The following is a 20,104-nucleotide window of genomic DNA, read 5'->3' on the forward strand; positions in this document are numbered from 1 at the left end:
CTTTACTTCTTCCTGTCAGGTTGAAGTTATTTAACATGTCAGTGCTGTTTTGCAGCTCAAAATAAATGCCTCAGAGTGCATCAAATGTTCTCTTCTGACTCAGGCTGCTGTGACCAGGACAATGTGGTCTCAGCATTCTCTGTCTCGCTGTCCCTCAGGCAGGTAGGAATGACCCTAAAGCTGCAATTTAATCCTCAACACGAAAACAGACACATGATTGAAAATCAACTAAAGCACCAGCTTATGCTTATGGCATTGTTAGTAATAGAGTAGGATCCAACATGGCTATGAATGGGTATTAAACATACTTATTTGCTTTTTTGTTTTTATCTCTTTCCAAGGTCGTTGCGTTGGAAAGGAAAAGCAGTCTTCTAGTTGATATTGGGGAATCAACTGTTATGTAATTTATCCTTTCATTTCTTTTTTCTGCCAATAAAATGAAATCATTTGAAACTCTTATTATTTTCTCTTTTCTCTTTCTCTTTCTCTTCGAGAACATCTCAGTCTAGAATGAAGCATCCAGTAATCAGACTGACAGCTATGTGAAAAGGAAGAAAAACGGACATTTTTTTATATGTGAAAGCTGTTTGCTTCCCTTCATTCAAATTGTTTATTGGTAAAAAGCAGACCAATTTCCAGCAGCACCAATTAATCACATTGTAGGGCCTTATCAGATAATTCTGTACCCTGAAGCTTTCTAATCCATGCACTTAAAAGGGCTGAGGGTTGGCCTCTGCTCTCAGTCAACTGCCACTGCTAACAAGAGCTGGAAGATTTACGTATCTTCCAGGAAGAGAAACGTATGAAAAACGAATGATTTGTAGCCACTTTTAAGCAATATTGTCAGAGTAGTTAACAGATATTTATTTCATGTGTCAGATTTAATGTTGGTTACGTCTTTTCTGACTTTGGTGGGTAACTTTTACTTTAAAAAAACAAATGGAAATAAGAATTCCTTTGTTGATCACTGTAGGAAAACTCATTCCCTGCATTAACCGATCCTAGGCATTAGGAGGAGTAGAGCCTGGGGAGCAACTCCAGCTGAAGGCAGTGCCTTGTTCAAGGGCACAGTGATGTGAGTATTTACTCAGCATGCTCTGATGCTGGAAGGAAACACGAGCACAAACATATCATGAAAATGCCACACATAACCACTGAGCCACCACACTGCTAAAAAAATACAGTTGGAACTTGAGCCGTTCACCAAAGACAAAGTTCAATTTAACATCTACCTTCTTATGTAATAAACAACAACCTTCCAAAAAAAACGTTTCATTAAAAAATGTTTGTGTTTTCTTTTAAGTGAATTAAGATGTCATATAAAAGGATATTTCTCTGACCTACATAGAAATGAATGGTGAAGTATCACTTTCCCACATCACAGCAATACATTTCATTTCAGCGGTCAAGGTCATTTTAATAGGCTTAATGTCGACTTTCCTGAAGCAATAGCGATGTGTCTCCTTGGAGGATAAGTCAGAGTCAATCTAGGAACCCATCGGCTATCGTCTGCAGACTCAGCCTCAGGGAACAATCACCAATTTTTTCTTTTCTTTTTTTTTTTGAGCTGCCAGTTTAGGAAGTGGATGTCCTGGCCAAAACTTTCTGTTTTGGCTGAATCAAATAAAAAGCAAACTCATCATCAGAGAATATTGCATGTTTTGGAGACTGCAGTTTGACAAACAGAGTTCCTCATTTTCTCTTCATGCAAACTGTTTACTAGGAGTAAACAAAGTCGACTCAAACATCACAGGTTAAAAGAACACTGAGTACAAACTGAGACCATGTAAGCTTTCCAGTACCAAAAATGTTGTTTCTTATCTATATTCTGAATAATCATATACAGAAATCTGGTAATTTAGATTAACTCTGTCCAAGAAAGGTCTGTCAATTTCAGCTATGGTCTGCTATGTGCGTCCAACCAACTATTTTCTTCCTATTATCCAAAGTCATGCTGGCAGCAGCCTGGGAAGGATATTCCAGAACTCCTTTCCTCCAGCTTTTCCAGTTTCTCTTGAGGGATTCTGATGGATTCCCAGACCTGATTTCTCCAACACCTTCTCAGCCTAGCCTGCGGTCTCCTCCCAGCTGATAGTGTCCAATTAAACCTCCAAGGGGAGCTGCTCAGGACAAATCCTGATGAGACACCAAAACTACCTCCTTTTCATGCAAAGGAGCAGCAGCTCTACTTCCTGATGTCAGTGCTCCTCAATCTATCTTTAAAGATAGATTGAGCCACTCTACATCGGAAACTAATTGTAACTATTTGTAAAACAACCTCATTCTTTCTTCCATTCCAACCCTTACCTATGGCTCATGACCGAAAGGCACGTGAATATTGGAATGTAGATCAATTGATCAATCAAAAGATTCACTTTCTAGCTCAGGTATCTTTTTACCTTAACATTCTGGTACAACACCTTACAGGTGAAAATGCAGGATCCTGAGATATCTAAACTGCTTTGCTTGGGGAAGCAACTCTCCCCCAATGCTGAGGGAGTAATCCACCATTTTTCAGCCGAGGACCATTGACTCAGACTCTCATCCCACACATTCGCCTGAGAACCCGCTCAGAGCGTGCTGAAAGTCATGTTCTGATGGACCCAATCAAACCTCATCATCTGCAAAAAGCACAGATGTAATTCTGAGATTCCAAAAAATGAGTACCCATTTTGCTTTCCCAGTAGTACTATTCAGGAGGATTTGGTGAGTATTTAATAGAATAAATTCTCAGTATTCATGTTGTTCAGAAGAACAATTTCAGAATATATGTGAGACAGTCCAAAACTCTGTTAACAGTCCTGTGGAGCCTTGTAGATGAAGTATAATTGATTAAATTAAGTCCCTTATCGTTGACTGGTTTTTTAGCACTTTGGAACAGTAAAGAAATAAGTTGTGAACACAGTTCTGGCACATTAATGTAAACATGTTGGTGAATATTTTTTGAGCATGTTGTGCTCTTTCCAGACATATATTTTCATTCAAACACATGCTTCTGACCACAAAATGAATGCACTGTAAATTCAACATTAATTCTCCTTTTAGCTCTGTTTCAGAGGCCAAATGAAAACTAATGAAAGTCAATAGGATTCATCCTCTGGGCAACATGAACGTCTGCACAACACCTCAGTGGCAATCCATCCAATAGCTTTTAAGTCTCAAATGACCAAGATTTTTTAGCAACTGAAATGACTGAGTGGGGTCTTTAATGACCATTTAATATATGATACAGGAAAGCTTTTTTAAAAAAAGCTCTATTTTTGTTTATAATACCTACATTGTATCCATTATCCAGGGTAGATAAAGGAACTGATGACTATTACTTTGATCAACAACAAATTATAATGAAATAATTATAGTCAAGGTGTTTTTTCATCTTTTGTTAAATTAAATTAAATTTAAAAAATGGTATTAGCTAAAGTGCCCATTGAGTACATATATATTTTGGGGGTTTTATCTTTTTATTTGAGTATTATATTATTTTATCATGCTGATATTTCTCTTCTGATCTCAGTTTTGGACCACTTAACACTATGAAAACATGATCTAGCATTGTTTAAAACTAACTGACTTGACATTCGTGCTGACTTAAGGTCCAGAGGGAAAGTGACTGTGCTCACTTTCAACATGATCTCCAATAATTTCCACTTGTTCTGATCACTTCCTGCCCACTGCCATGTCCAATAAGTCACTAAAGGGACATCATGCTAGTGCAGCCACTGGCTGTGACACTAAGTTCATCTAAACGTGTCTGAGCAAGCGGCCTGAGAAGGACCAGAACCCTGTGCTGAGGTATTAATATGACAGCACAGCTCTTTACAGCTTTGACAGCCCTGCAGCCTCGGCACAGCTCAGCGAGTGAGCCCACGCTCCCTTAAGCAGCTTTCCATGACTGTCAGTCTGGGAGTGGTGCTGCTACAAGCAAACTGCATGGGTGGGTACGATAAAGTGGGATGACACAGCGCTTCAGGTGGAGTTCAGCTGCTCCCTACCAGGACTGGATTTACTGTGTGACCGAGGATGACACTTTATTTTCTAAAGTGGCTGTCACATTCATTTTAGACCCTTGAATTAAAGAGAGTCACCTAAAAAATCCCATTTTAGTCACAAATTACACATCAAATTCCAGATGCCAGTAGCACAGCAGCAGACATACATTGATCAGCACCATAAGCCATTGTTGCTACTTCCATTCTTCGCTTTGAACTACTGGGACCATGACATGAGACCATTATAAGCCAAAATTATGAGACCGTGACTGAATTCAAAATCGAATGAAAATACATCAAAACACCATTGCCTTCATTCCCATAAATTTATAATCAATTGCTGTTTTTCTCTCCTGCTGGCTACCAACCTCAAGATTCATTCATTAAGCGATTTGATACCAGCATCTCACAGCAGCATGTGAGTCAGCTGTGGAGACTGATTTGGGAAAACCCACTTTACAGACATGAATCGCATGCACGATTCATTCATATGCAAAGTGGGAGGATAATCCAAAGTGTAGGGTACATGGGGAAAAAGTGGTGGTAGTAAGAGTGGGCAGAGGAAATGGGGAGGGGAGCGGTACTTTGAGTCATCAGTGACACTCGGATCTTGCCAGTACTATGCTGATCCGTCTCTCTCTCTCTTTCTCTCTCCCTTTATTCTCTCTCTGGCCTGCCGTCACTGTGGGCTTTTCGTTCTCCATCAGTCGAATGCCCACAATAATGATCAGTGCACATGCTGTAAGATGTGGCGAGCATGTGTCCACCTGGCCAGCTGCATGCAAGTGTATGTCACTGAAGGGGAGGAGGATACCTTAACCGGACTCTTCAGTGTGAGGCTGAAATAGAACCAGTGCTCCCCTCTCTCACTCTCTCTACCCTTTTTCCCCCCTCTCTCTTTTCCTCCACTCTCTGTCTCCTTCTCGGTGGCTGGCCAAGCTCCTCTCCTCTGTGTCCTGCTCTCCACCTGGCCTCCATGAGTTTAATTGAGGACAAGCCATTCCTCCCTGGAAGGTAAGCAGCGCAGCCGCGGGGTGTCCATTTCCAGAGCAATGCAAAGAGATTAGACAATAACAGAAAAAAAGAGGGGGAGATCATCAATGATGACGCATTTATGTGACTCCCCAAATTTTGCTTGTTTTTTTTTAGTGTTTACTACCGGTGAACAGCGAGATATAGGCGCTGACATAGATCAAAATATATATATTTATGTTTTGTTTTCCTTTATTCTTTGAGATCCGCTTTTTTTCCTGTGAAAAGGTCTGGTAGTTTTTCCTGACTTGCAATTCTGCCTCTAACATGACAACATCTGGATATGTTAAAAGGTTATTTAGTGAAGGGCATTCATTTAAGGTTCAGATACTAAATCAAGGGAGCGAAAATGAATTGTGCCGGCTGTAATAATGATGAAGATGAAGGCTCAGACCTCACAGCCGACTCGTGGGATCTCCGGCAGGATTAGTGACGAGATCCTCTGATTATCCCACTCTGTAACAAACGAGTGCTTTTCTTTATCTGGTGGTCCAAGTTGAAGCCGTCACAACACTGACCATTTGCAAGACAGCCTGCCTTGATCCTGAGCCGCTGGCTGCACGTTGTTTATCTGGATGGGTTTGCCTGCATGCATGAACTGTTTGCTGTTGTTTTCGTTGTTGCCTGTGCAGACATATGTGAGTGACAAGTCATTTGATTGTGGCTCACTCAAAGCTCTCTTCGCAGAAAATCAATAAGTGTGGACAAAGACGGATTTTGTTGCCTGAGTGTGAAGTTCTTCTGTTGGATACAACATAATTTAACAAAGTGACTGACCTCCAACTGCAGATGAGAATCAAAGGCAAATAGGAAATGAAAACAGCTGTTTGAGGGCATGACACTGACCTAATCAAACGTTTTGTTTTTCTATACTAATCAGAGATTAATCACACAATAGTTTGTGTGACATAGACTGATGAAGATGATGATGTGCACATAGCCACAGAGATCCATTTGAATATTATAAAACAACTTAACATTATAAAGCTATTTTATAACTTTTTATATTAAAAAATATGTATGCCAAGTTAATCCAATTAGGATGAACGACACATCAAATGACCAAAAGTTTGTAATGCTTGCATCAGACCATTTATGATTAATTGCCTCAGTAGCAATCAGCTAAATGGCAATCTGTCCTCTATGTTACCACAACTGCGGAAGCTCTATGCTACAATCAAATCATCCCCCATCTCCCTTTGCTTAATTTATTTACCCGTATAATTCTGGCCTAAAAATAAAGCTACAAATACAAAACTGTAAATTGGTAATTTGCAGAGATTTTCATACTTATTGACTGTAATAACTGTAGTTCAATTTCCCTTGTGCCAAATGTGTAAAAATATTTTTGCAAACTCATGACAACCGTCAGCTGACAACTGAATCACAGTCACATTAATATGATGCATTGCTTGACATATTAAACACATCATGTTGAATGAACATTGCATCATATGTTAATTCTCCAGGTTACATAAGATATGTCGTATGCCCAGCAATGTTTGAAGGAGTTGCCTCCAACCATGCTGTCATGCTGCTAAAGCTTGCTGTAAATATTGTACTGTGATGGCACTCGCTTGTCACTGTCAGTCACTCTCAGATGAGGTGGCAGTTCCACACAGCGAGGGTGACAGTTGACTTTAATCTCACAAAGGTCTCACTAGGTTCTCGTGGGACGTGCCACACAACACACTGGACATCTTATGTGCTGCTTTAAAGGTTTGATTTTAAATACTGCACAGTGAAGTAAACCACAAGTTTGTGACATCTTCAACTCAAAAGGCTTTAGCACTGATTTCCAGCATCTAGTGTGGTAGAGTGCTGCAGGGTGAGGCTGTCGGTGGTATAATTATGTGACCCTGAACTAGAACACAAGAGTTTGAGTTGTATGCACTATATCTTGCTTTCATTGTTCGGTTGTTTTTTTGTTGCTGGTGGTTAGGCACCACTCAAACAGGCCTAAAGACTGGTCAGCGGTCCTTGACAACCACCAGTTGCTAGGGAACAAATGTGTATTCCCCAACCAATTGGCAAGTGCTTGCTGGAGGCTACGGGCCATCTGTGAAGCTAGCTGCTAGAGCCACCGTCACAGAGGCCTAGACACCAGTAGGAGACGCCCTGGTACCCACCAGTCAATGGGGAAAATATATCGATTCCTCGTTTGGTTGGTAAATGGTTGCTGAAGGCTGAAAGTGGTCACAAACAGACATATGGTGCTGCACCAAAAACCTCCTTGCAATTGCTTTGGTCACTAGTCAGTTGGCACAGTTGCCATAGTTTATATGGAAGACGCTGACTTGCCTGTAAACACTCACCAAATGGTAGTGAAATTGTCTAGTGCTATGCTAACTGGAAATTAATGTCCATTTGACTTCAATGAAAAAAGCTGTGAATCACGCATTTGTGATACCTGGCAATGAGTCTTTCACATCGCTGGGGAGGAATTTTGGCCCACTCTTCTTTCCAGAATTGTTTTAGTAATTCAGTCACACTGGAGGCTTGAAAAGGATTTCAACATGATTTAAGTCTCGACTTTGCTTTTTGGTTGAATTGTTATTGTGTTTCAGATCACTGTCCATAACCCAAGCGCTCTTTAGCTTTACAGTACAAACTGATAGCCGGACATTATCCTTCAGGATTTTCTGGTGGAGAGCAGCTATCTGAAAATTTAACTTTTGTTTGTTCAGCCCACAAAATATTTTCCCAAAGTCTTGGGTAAACGAGCCTTTGGGTTCTTTTTGCCATTTTTGCCCAGTTTGTTTAGTACTGTTGTATCATGAACACTCCCCATAAAAGGTGACAAGGGAGGCTTGAAGTTCTTTAGATGTTTTTCTGGGTTTTTGTGACCTCCTGGATGAGTTGATGACGAGCTCTTGGAGTGATTTTGGTAGAACGTCCACTCCTGGGAAGGTTCGCCAGTGTTCAACTTATCTCCATTTGTGAATAATGGTTCTCATCAAATTTCACTGGAGTCCAAAAGAATTAAAAATGGCTTTTTTAGCCTGATAGAAGTCAAAGACTTTGTCTTTTCTTCTTTAGATCGTGGCATGATGGGTTGCTTTTAGAGATCTTTTAATTCAATTCAATTCAATTCAGATTTAGTTATATAGTGCCAAACAGTTGCCTCAAGGCACTTTTAGCCTACTTCACTTTGTCAGGCAGGTCCTATTTAGATGACGTATTGATTCAGCAGGTCTGCCAGGTAAAAAAAAAAAAAGCTACATTTCTTATTTACTCTGGTTACATTTGTCTAGTATTAAAATTAGTTTAATGTTCTGAAGCATCCCACTTTTAGAAATATTAAAAAAAGAAAGGAAAAGGAAAGGGTCAAATACTTTTTTACGGCACTGTACACTTCTGTTTCACTCTAATAAGGATGATAATTTATAAACTAAGCATAATGTTAAACGTGAAATTAGTGAGTGACACCATAAACTCCCCAGGAATTCATTTACGGAGGTCATTTCCCCATAGACGTCTATACAACCAGGCATTTTTTTCCAATCAGAGGAGACGTGCCTGCTGGCTATTAGAGGGAATACAGGCTTAAGGCACTTCCACACTGGTTTCACTTTTCAGGTTTTTTTCAAGCATATTTGTAACACAAAAAGGCATAAATAATTAAAAACTGTCCAATACTGCTTTAAAATGTACATATATAAACAGTGTAAATGCTCAAGGGACAGGGCTGGTAAATCAAGCCAAGCATGCAAAATTAAATGTGACACTTTGCATTCAGTTCACATTCGATCACAAACATTTTCTGATTCATAATGTCAATGCACATCCACATCCACTGAGAGCCATTATAATGGAAAAGAGGGTAATTTACTTCAGATAAAAATATGAATCCTGTTGGTAACATTTTCTGAAGGAAAGAAAATGGTGGGTAACAGATTAAGATTTAGACACAAATCAAAAATTGAGACTGGCTGGAAACCATGTAGATACACAGCCATTGCTCTTGAGCATGTGGTCTCTTTGCTGTTTCACTCCCTGACATGCTTGTCAGCCTTTAAATGGCTGCTCATCTCCGCTGACTACAGACATTTAATGGTTATGAGTGACAGTCCTACTTTCAGTGGCACCGCAAATCTCACAGTTTGATAGCTTGCCTCGGGGAAACTTGTTGCAAACTTAATAGATAACTTGTCATGCTGACAACAGCAGTGAAATTGCAGAAAGATTATTTTAAATATTTTCCTCTGTAAACCACATGATTCTACAGGGTCAGAGAAGGATAGAGTGCACATGTGCTTGAAAAATGAAATAATAAGTCAGGTAAGCAGGTGATATAAGGCGCACTTCTCACGTCATCATCTGGAGGTCAAAGTCCTCGTGTCCCTGTATCAAAGGCGTCCAATTAATCTGAGTTATTCAGGCAAGCTCAGAGACATGACAGCTGTGTCATAGCCCACTCAGCTTCAAAATACTCAATCTATCATAGCAGACCAATGACAGAGTTTATCTTTCCATTTCCACACTCGCTATGCTAAAGGTTGTGTTGGTTTTGTTTCCCTGGTTAGATTAACATGCTCACATAAAGAGAAAAGCTTCAGCTACACACAGTACCCTGTGTTTATGTGCTGCACAGTTTAGCTCATTCTTTAGTCAAACAATGCTGGAACTCAGTACTCTCAATACTAATTAAGGGGTTTTATTTTATTTTTTTTCTGTCATACACGCATTGATCACTTAACTATGGTCACCTGTTCAACTGCACATTGTTGCAAATATCTAATTAGCCAATCACATGACAGCAACTCATTTAGGCATGTAGATGTGGTTATGTTGACCTGCTGAAATTTAAACTAAGCATTGGAATTGGAATGATTGTTGGTGCCAGACCTGCTGATGTGAGTATTTCATAAACTGCTGATCTGCTGGGATTTTTCCCACACAGCCACGTCTAGTGTTTACAGAGAAAACCTCCAGTACATGGCAGCCCTCTGGGTGAAAGTCCCTCGCTGATGCTAGATGTCAGTGGATAATGACCAGACTGCCTTGAGCTGATATGAAGGCAATAGTAACTCAAAGAGCACCTCTGAATGCAAAACCCGTTAAACCTTGAAGCAGCAGAAGACTGGTCAACAAATCTGCAACAACTATGTGACGCTATCATGTCAAAATGAGCCAAAATCTCTGAAGAATGTTTTCAGCACCTTTTTGGATCTAAGGCCATGTCCACACTAATACGTTTTCGTTTGAAATCGCATCTTTTTCTCTCCATTTTGGCCTTCCATCCACACTGAGATGGTGTTTTCGGTCAAGGAAAACGCAGCGTTTTGAAAACGCTCTCCAAAGCGGATACATTTGAAAACGCCATTTTCGCATCACAGTGTGGACAGCGAACCCGGAGCCTTTTCGAAAACGATGACACATTTCATGTGATGCAGTCATGTGACCTATTAAACTAAGATAGCGTAGGGCATCATACAGCAGTTGTTTTGTTTGCGCTCAATTTTGACAGCCCTATTAAAGATTAATATCAGTTTGAACATGCTCCAGATAGCTTTTCTTTAAATTCTTTCATTCTCAATCGCTTTTGCAACTTAGTACTTTTGTGTTATTCGCAGCAACAACTCCACCTCATCGTTAGTCCATTTAAAAAACTCTGTGCTTTTCCTCGACATTTTGCTGCGATGTTTCAAAGAGACGTAAAGTAAATAAGCGGCAGACAGAAATGAGCAGGTCGAAGCTTCTTGCGTTCCATGCGCAGTACTGGAACGTAAGCGTTTTCGGCCGTTTCAAAGTGGATGCACAACTCTGTGAAAACGACTGAAAACGATAGTGTGGATGTGGAGCGTTTTCAGACGAATACGCCATTTTCAAATTTATCCGGGCTAGTGTGGACGTAGCCTAAGGCATGAAGAAGGCGGCTCAGAAGACATTAGGCTGTCCAAGGTCTACCTATATAAATGGCCAGGGAGTGTAAACGGTTCTTTTTTCTATGCTCCGCTGCTTTTAATATAATGAAGAATGGATGTCTCTAACATATCTCAGACACAGTTTAAAGAAGTCGTACCCACCTGAAAACATATTTATGAAGGGCAACCAATCAGACAAAAGTTGGCATAAAGGGACAGGAGCTTAAATGTCTTTTAGTGTCAGACAGAGGAGCTACACATAAACCCATTATAACATAAATAAGGATTATATTTTGAAATTTGAACTGTGCAAAGCTGCTTTTGTTTTATTATGGAGCTAATACAAAAATAAGCATATTATGATCCAATTAAAAGGAAGATGCACGCTTTCTCAGTTACAGAGCCAATTTAAAAAAAAAAAAAGAAAAAACTCAGTCAGTGCTTGGTGGGAGTGCTTGAGCTTAAAAACCAGCACACTTGAGAGAGAAGCATGTGCACATTCAGATGTGTGCAAAGGATGTTTATGATTAATATCATCTTTAAATCTTCCAAAACCTGACAGTTTCCCCTCCCAAGAGATCTCATGAGATGAAAACATGTTTTGCACAGATCTGAGTGAACAGGATGGTATCCACACATTTTATCAGAACACATGCTCTCACAAACTGTATCTGTCACAGCAATAACAGGGCTGATCATTAATGTGGTAACAGTGCTGCTTTTAATCAATACTGTATTTCTGTATTAAGAAATACAGAGACTGCTTTTTGATTGTTTCTTTAAGGTAATTCATTTGGGGAAGAAAAGGCTTTGGAATGATAGTAAATGTGTGCTAAGCCAGTTCCATCACTGATTCCTAAAAAACCTGAGGGGAAATTTAGTTGATTGAGAATCCATTATTGTGCTGACACAACAATGAAGTTCATGGAGTTGAGTGGTACTAAAATGGGTCACAGCTTTGTACTCTGCTGAGTCTCCTCCACTCAGACTGACTGGACATTTCGTCATTGACTGGCGTGCTGACTTGCATAGTAATGAAGCTTCATCCCTGTGATTGCCTGAGTCCTTGAACATCAATGTTGCCTCTACATCATCTCTGGTAGCCATCCAACTTTTGCTCCGCATTTCGTCCCTGCACCATCCTTTCCTTCCCAATTTCCATTTTATTTTTCATTTTCTATCAAGCAAAGTGATGCACTAAATAGCAATCATCATCTTGTTTGCAAATAGCTGGGTAAGAAGAAGCCGACTGGCTAAAGAATATGAGAAGCATGAATGCCTCTGACAGTTTTCAAGTGATGGCGCAAAGACTCCATTAAGAATCTTCCAACAATGTGTTAGAAATCCCGGAGAGCCTGTCAGCTCTGTTTCATGGCAGGGAAAAAAATCACACTCTCACCTCGGCCCATTATGTATCTCGTCAATCACTTCAGTGTCTGGATTGCAATTGCATGTGTGCTTGCTGAATCATGTTTAGACTGCAATTCCACAAGCCTTTGATTCCCAGAAAATCTGAGCACATTTGGTCTTAATCATAACTGTTTTGTTCCCTCAGTCTCTTGTACCCCTGTTGTAAATCCTAAAAATGGCACCGTGCTTCTAATTCTTTCCATCTGTCAATCCTGCTTTTTAGATATTTATGTTTAATATGAACAGTCCTCAGCTTTTGCAGAGGATTATTTTTCTTCAAAACGGCTTTTTTAATTTATTTCTACATCTGATCCTGTAGGCTGCAGATATTTCTTGCAATAACAGCAGTAGGACAGCTTGCAGTGCACTACAGACAGTGTGTAGTGTTTGAAATGCTTCAGAAACAAAACTGTATGCATTGATTTGACCTTATATAGTGACTGCTGCTGTTATTTAACACTCTTTCAGCAATACATATACTTCCTTTTTGCATGTTTTGATTTTTTTAGGATCCTGAGTTGAGTATTGACTTTTTGTAAATTCCTGGATTATTTTCAGCTTTATTGACCATGAATTAATTCGAGTGGTGACATTTCAGATGGGAAATGCTTCAGACACGTCTGCTGTGTTTACCTCCACCGTCTCCAAGGAGCATGACATCTTCATGGGTTCACTCTACAGCTTATTCTGTGAGTCCACACAACATTTGTGTTGATTTTTCTGTTTCTGTTTTTTTATGCTTTAACCATCTTTAGCACAACTCAATCTTCTTTTCTTTCACAGGTATACTGTCCGTCATAGGCAACTCCACACTGCTACTTGTTGCTTATCACAAGCGGTCAACCTTGAAACCAGCAGAGTTCTTTATCATCAATCTCTCCATCAGTGACCTTGGGATGACACTCACTTTACTTCCACTGGCCATACCATCAGCGTTTTCACACAGGTATCGTAAAGCTCCTTCTATATTTTCATTTCATTTCAACTTCAAATTAATTTATCAATAATCATTAATTTTTTTTTCTCTATTCACTATAAATAGCTACACGTTTAGCAAAAAATGGAGATTGATAGAGAAACATTTTGTGTAGTTGTGGACCTTACCTAGATTTTCAATCTAGTGCCATGTGGAAGGGCCTCCACATTTAGTGCCATTCCTAACAAACTGATGTGAATTCACCAGTTTCTTTCTCCATCAGGACCAGACTGTGGAGGCCTTTTACAGTGAACTCATTGTCATGTTCAAGAAATCAGTTTGATTCGTTTCGTGACATAAAATAGAACCACTGATATAAGCCAAGATGGATCCATACTTTCATATGTCACAGTAGAAACTGAGACTCATCAACATTTTTCCAATTTTCCTATTATCTAAATTTGGTAAACCGGTGTGAACTGCAGCCTCAGTTTCCTGTTCTCAGCAGACAGGATTAGTACCCAGTGTGGTCTTCTGCTGCTTTAGCCCATCTGCTTCAAGGTTCAATGTACTGTGTTTTTAGAGATGCTCTTACCTTGGTTGTAACAAGTGGTTATTTGACATCATCATTCTCCTCAGACATCTGGCTTCACTCAAAGAACTGCTGCTCGCTGGATATTTTCTTCTCAGCTCATTCTTGGTAAACCCTAGAGATGGTTGTGAGGGAAAATCCCAGTAGATCAGCAATTTCTGAAATACTCAGACAAGTCTATTCAGCAATCCAGCAAAAGTAATTCCGCATTCTTCCGCATTTTGATGCTTACTTTAAATTTCAGCAGGTTGTCTTCATCGTGCCTACATGCCTAAATGTATCAACATATTGCCATGTATTTGGCTAATTAGATATTTGCTTTAATGAGCAGTTTAAACAGTTATACCAAATGAAATGCCCAGTGAGTGTATGTTACAACATGTCTAACCTAAAAATCTATAAAAAATCATTTTTAACAGATTTCCTGTTAAAGTTTGTATCTTTGCGCACTTCCTTTTTTTCTGTCACTCTGTCTAAATACCTATTTACATTTTCATCATTGACCTCAAACTTCAACTCCTGCTGGGAAAATCAGTAATGCAAAACTCTGAATGAAAACGTTTTCAGTGGAGGACACTGCAGTTTCCAAGCCTGACGAAGACGTGTTACATCACGAGCATTACCAGGTGTTTGCTTTCGGCTTTGTTTTTTGTTTTTGTCTTCACACTCACAGAGTTTTGCACTGTCAGTTTGCCCTGAGTTCAACAGCTACATCCCAAGAGAGGGCATCTGGCAAAACTGTGGCACATGTCATGAAAATGTCACCATTTCGGTAAACAAAAATAAATCTGTGGTCTCTGTCACTCACCACCATTCTTAGTTGTCAGATTTAGCTGCCTGTGAGTTGCTCTTCCCAGAAACCCAAATTCAAATCGAGGGTCTCTGCTGTTACAAGGTGGAGGAGATCTAGTATGCATTTTATACGTGATATTGTTCTAAATTAGCATAACTGAATTTGTAACACACTTTGAACCTCTGTTTTTGAACAGGGGCTTAGTGTTGTTAGAAGAGATTAATAATAACCAATTTAAGAATGAGAATGAGGAAAAGTGGGAACATTTTGGAAACTGTTTCTTTCTAAATGCATGAATGCAACTGAAATGGATCATGTTCCAGCAGGTGCTCTTAATACTGTATCAGATTGCGGAATAAATATCCACAAATTATATTGGAAATCTATATTCGGGATGGAGAGGGCTTCCCAAAGCTTGTTGTTATATTTCTATCCTAACCCTCAATAAGAAGACCCTCCAAAGCTGTGACTGAGACTCTACAGTTACACTCAAACAGGGAGCAGTTTTCTGGGCCCTAACCTCCATTACATTTTTTTGACTCATTGTCTGTGTGTACAGGTGGCTGTTTGGAGAAACCATCTGCCAGGTGTATGCTATGTGTGGAGTGCTGTTTGGTCTCTGCAGCTTGACAAACCTCACAGTGCTTTCCTTAGTGTGCTGCCTTAAAGTCTGCGTCCCCAACCACGGTGAGGGAGGAATACATTGATAAGCATGATGTTGTCAAAGCTACAGAAAGTTTACCAGCAGCAGGAGTAAAACGACCATAATAACTTCAAGGCACCTTTTTCCATCTCTCTTATCAGGTAACAACTTCTCCTCGTCACATGCCCGCCTCCTGGTGGCCGGAGTGTGGTGTTACGCATCTGTGTTTGCTGTGGGGCCACTGGCACACTGGGGACATTACAGTCTTGAGCCTTATGGGACAGCGTGCTGCATTGACTGGCACGCACCCAACTACGAGCTTTCAGCTTTGTCTTACATTATCTGCCTTTTCTTCTTTTGCTATGTACTGCCCTGCACTATCATCTTCCTCTCCTACACTTTCATTCTGCTGACCGTGCGGGGGTCACGTCAGGCCGTCCAGCAGCATGTGTCACCACAGACCAAGAGCACCAATGCACACACTCTCATTGTCAAGGTCAGAGGTTATGGCTGTGTCGCTTCAGCACCACTGACTATAGCTTTTATAGCTAACAGGATCTGAGTAGGATATGAAAACAGAAATAATTTAAAGGTTATACATTAAATTCATTACTTGCTTGATCTCTGTACAGTCTTCTGATGCATATGTAGACTTCTGCATGGATAGATTTAAAACTAAAGTTATAATTAAGATATTTGTTTTCACACAAATTTGTCACTAACATGAAACTAAATTCTGCATGTCATGTTTTTTGTGCAATGTTGTTTGAATATCTGCATGCATATGTGTGAATGCTCCTTCTCCACAGCTGTCTGTAGCAGTGTGCATAGGCTTCCTGGCTGCTTGGTCTCCATATGCTGTCGTGGCCATGTGGGCTGCTTTCGGGGATGCCACGCAAGTTCCTCCTGCTGCTTTTGCCCTTGCTGCAGTGTTTGCCAAGTCTTCTACCATCTACAACCCTATGGTCTACCTCCTGTGTAAGCCCAATTTCCGCGAGTGTTTATACAGAGACACTTCGATGTTACGACAGATGATCTACAGGGGCAGTCCGCAGTCCGAGCCGAAAGAACGATTCGGATCCACATCACAGCGCAACAAGGACATGAGCATCTCCACGCGCTTTTCAAATGGACAGCAGGAGAGCTACGGGGCGTGTCTGCACTGCACGGACAATGCAGCTCTGTGTCATGTGACACCCCAAAGGACTGCCTGCATCCTGACTGGATCCACCTACACAGAGGTGACAGTCAGCCAACTCTCAGCCAAACCACAGGCCGAGTTCCTCTAGTGGAACAGCCTGATTCTTTCATAAAGCAAACAAAGGACGACACATGATCAAAAAGACAGAGGTTACTGAACAATAAAGTCTCACTGAGACTTCACCACCTTTGCAAGGACCTTTCATGTCATCCTTTCTGAGTGACTCTTTCATTGTGAAATGAAAACATGACACAAACTTCTTCTCAGAAGATTTGCCGCAGAAAAGTATACTTGCAATGTCTTGACGTCTACTTCTGTGTCAGCTTGTTTCCTGTTTCATTTAAATGTGCAGTAATTTAACAGGATTCCAAGAGAGCAGAAAATGAGACAGCAGAACCCCCTCCAGCTTAAAGGTTAATTAGGAAAATGTGTACCTCAGTGTGCATCATGAGGATAAACTACGTTTAATATTCCACCAGCGCCAACTGAGTAAATTATAAGAGCGTATTGCAGTCAAGGACTGAGAAAAAGATTGTTTAGGTTTCTTTACATTGAGGACCGTGATACTGTATGTAAAGGGGTATTCAACCTAAAATGATCAAGTATTCACCCCCTGTAGGAGTAAATGTCTGATCTAATCTAATGTTTTGTCCTTGTCAGTAGTGGGCTGTACTGTAACTGAGACATAAAATCAAACTGGCAGCTTCAGCTTTCTGGGATGAACAACACAACCAAATGTCCCCACTTCTTCCAGCCTACAGGTTCTTTGAGAGGTTTAATGCTTGAGAGAGTGCTGTAAGCAGAAGATCACTTCAGTCAAGAGGCCTGTACTTGCAGGGCTCCAGTGCAGCATGTAACCTGCAGTCATTTTCTAAACACAGACTGTTGAACAAAATAGTTCCACATTAATTTGTACATAAGTTTAGATTTTTATTTCATAAAAAGCACTGCATGTGACTCCCTTTGGTTTACAGAAACTCCCATTTCAGTTGTGGGGCCTCTCTTCTGCTCTTGATTTTAACTTATTTAGATCTTAGCAAACTAATATTAAAGGTAACCCACCCTATTAAGAAAACTTAATAACCTGTCATTTCAAACCATTCTATTTAAACAGTCGACTGATTAGCAATCAAGAAAAATCTGTTTCTGCAGTATTTTACATCAGTACAAAGAAAATGATCTCCAAAGTAGGCCATAGTAAAGACTGAAGGTCCTTGAGAATTATTTTACTCACTGAATCTTTAAATATTTTTAATTCATGCTCATGGATTCACCTAAACTCATTCACACAAGCTCAAACATCAATGCCCATGACCACACATGAACACTCGATCATACGGTGCTTTTGTCTTGCAGTTTGTTTTTTTTCTGCTGAAAATATGCATTTACAGCCATCAGTTAAAAAAGTGATTCTTTCTATTTGAATTGATTACAGCAATTGTGATGTCTTTTCATCCATGTCAGTGCAAAAATACAAAGAACTGTTATATTTAATTTTAGTTTTCCTTTATAATGTGGTCCTGTGCTGTGTGACATCATGTGTATGTATGTGTATATATATATATATATATTTTTTTTTTAAAGTATCATGTATGTATTCATTTCATTATAAAAAAGTCCTTGTTTAGTATCGGATCATTGCACTGTTTTGGGGGGCACAGAAAGTTACATCATCTGACAGAAAGTGAGATCTCAGAAAGATTGAAATAATTTCAAATTATTCATAAAAACACTGTAAAACATGAGGGGAAATTGTAAACACGTATTTTACTGAAAACGATTGTAGAACAGAGATTATAATCGAATGTTTAAGATCAACTCTTATTTTCTGTGAATAAGGCAATATTTAATATTTTTTTTCCAAGCACTTTAATTATCTGTGAGGAATCTGCTTTGCTGGGTGTTCATTACCTTGGGAGCACAGCAGGTTCAAATTTACTGCCAGTGCAATTTTCCATAAAGCAGTTTATTGACATTATAGGAGGCGCCTCTGTTTAAAATTCCTCGGATGGTGTGCTCTACATATTGAGCCTGAAACTAATTTGCTCTCAGTTTTTAGAGAACTGCATTAGCGTTTTTGTGAAGAAGCTGGATTTGAAAAATGAAGACAAATCATCCAAATGTCCTGCTTGTCCTGCAGTGGATATGGCATTTCTGGAGGGGGGAAAACACATAAATAAATAAATAAATATTGGTCTGAATGAGGATAACCTTGGACGGCATTGGGTTTGACTTGAGAAACAACCAACTTCTTGTACTGTAATATTTCCATTTTAGTGCATTTCTGTCATATCTCTGTCTGCCACACACAACATTTCAGGAGAAATCTTTCTGAGAAGGCTAATCAAAAATCAAACATCATGATGATAGCAAAGCTGCAACTGTGAGGTTGCCTTTCCTATGACGATTACATGCATGTGCATTTCAAAACATATAGGAAGCCCCATCTGTGTAATGAACAGTAAAATCTATAAGGCATATGACCTAAAGTGATGTACTTGTATTTTTTGCTAAACTGAGCTGAAATGAAAATCTTAACCGCAATCCCAACAGGGACCACAAGCAAATATGCATGAAGGATTGACTTAGATGCAAAGTAATTTATTTTCCCCCAGTTTGAAAAAAAAGCGCCTGTAGGATAAGCTTTCACTGGCAACCAATATAGGGAAGCAATGAGATACAGCCAGAGGAGGAATTAAAAGAAAAATAACTGATATGGCACATCGCATTAAGAGAAACTGGCAGTATAGTCCTACTTGGGTGCATACTGTAGCTGGGTGCATTTTTGAAACTGTGTATAGAAACAATTATTTACCTTTTTGATTACTGAGACTAATTATGTGAGATTCTTCATTCTGGTCCGGGCAGGCTGTTTGTAGAGCCAGATGGAAATTGATTGGTAAACATGATTAGGATTATTACTGAGTACACAGTTGTACCATTGAAGACTGAGTTTACCCAGCACAGCACTCAAATATCAAATAAAGCTTCACTTCAACAGCCACTTCAGAAATAATCACTGCAGAGTTCTCTTATCTTCATGTGAATTTCCTCTTTTCAGTCCCAATTTCCATCACCAACTCTCTTATCCTCAGTTTGTCTGTTTCTCTCAAAAGCCCAGACTATGACTTCCCATACCAACTGTTCTTGTGCACCCAGACAACTCCAGACGTCAATTTAATGCAAAACACAAATTTATTTTGGCGGGTTTGATTCTCTGCTAGTCGTCACTGCCTTGAAGGTCACTAGAAGACAGATTTTTGTTCTTAAACATGCATATGTGAGAGAAAATCTAGGAGAGACAGAGGAGAGAGATTAAAAACTGCTCTATGGGTTTAGCTTTTTGATCTTACCTCTGGTCGAGGAAGACCACAGTCATACCTGGCAGAATCACCCTGATGTCAGGCTGTTACCTAATGTGTAAATTAAAATGTATCTGGTTATTATAATGCACTGAATCACATAATTTACCAACACTGAACTAATTCTTCAGTCAATTAGTTGATTAATCAGTCTGTCAGCTAAGATTTCTGTTGTATCAATGAATTGCTTAATATGGAGCTTATTGGCTTTCTTGGCTCTATATGATGTTAGGGAGAGCAGATATCCATAACATGGTCATCCAGGAACATATCTCTGACTATGACTGCAGCAGTTCCAC

The 20,104-nt window shown here is 39.7% G+C and overlaps 1 protein-coding gene across 3 annotated transcripts; it reads left to right on the plus strand.

The window, feature by feature from the left end:
* The first annotated feature begins 4,661 nt into the window (after positions 1-4,661).
* Positions 4,662-18,916, plus strand: opn7d (opsin 7, group member d). Of its 3 annotated transcripts, none has more exons than XM_003439113.5 (6): positions 4,662-5,003; positions 12,897-12,987; positions 13,082-13,244; positions 15,159-15,286; positions 15,404-15,738; positions 16,052-18,916. In XM_003439113.5, the coding sequence occupies exons 2-6, from the start codon at positions 12,897-12,899 to the stop codon at positions 16,529-16,531; spliced, it is 1,197 nt and encodes a 398-aa protein (XP_003439161.1). In that variant the 5' UTR covers positions 4,662-5,003; the 3' UTR covers positions 16,532-18,916. The 3 variants fall into 3 exon arrangements, with proteins under 3 accessions (XP_003439161.1, XP_005448550.1, XP_005448551.1); XM_005448493.4 differs by lacking the exon at positions 4,662-5,003 and adding an exon at positions 9,778-9,877; XM_005448494.3 differs by lacking the exon at positions 4,662-5,003 and adding an exon at positions 9,793-9,877 and having other exon boundaries at positions 12,857-12,987.
* The last annotated feature ends 1,188 nt before the right edge of the window (positions 18,917-20,104 follow it).

The sequence above is a fragment of the Oreochromis niloticus genome, linkage group LG20 (genome assembly GCF_001858045.2).
Source record: "Oreochromis niloticus isolate F11D_XX linkage group LG20, O_niloticus_UMD_NMBU, whole genome shotgun sequence".
In the NCBI taxonomy this organism is placed as follows: domain Eukaryota; kingdom Metazoa; phylum Chordata; class Actinopteri; order Cichliformes; family Cichlidae; genus Oreochromis; species Oreochromis niloticus.

What these genes read in the sequence shown, in the direction of transcription:
- opn7d (XM_005448493.4), top strand. Translation starts at nt 9,851, where the DNA reads ATGATTGTTGGTGCCAGACCTGCTGAT. An exon ending in AGTCTGCGTCCCCAACCACG is followed by an intron (nt 15,287 to 15,403) that starts GTGAGGGAGGAA and finishes CTCTCTTATCAG; the next exon opens with GTAACAACTTCTCCTCGTCA. An exon ending in CACACACTCTCATTGTCAAG is followed by an intron (nt 15,739 to 16,051) that starts GTCAGAGGTTAT and finishes CCTTCTCCACAG; the next exon opens with CTGTCTGTAGCAGTGTGCAT.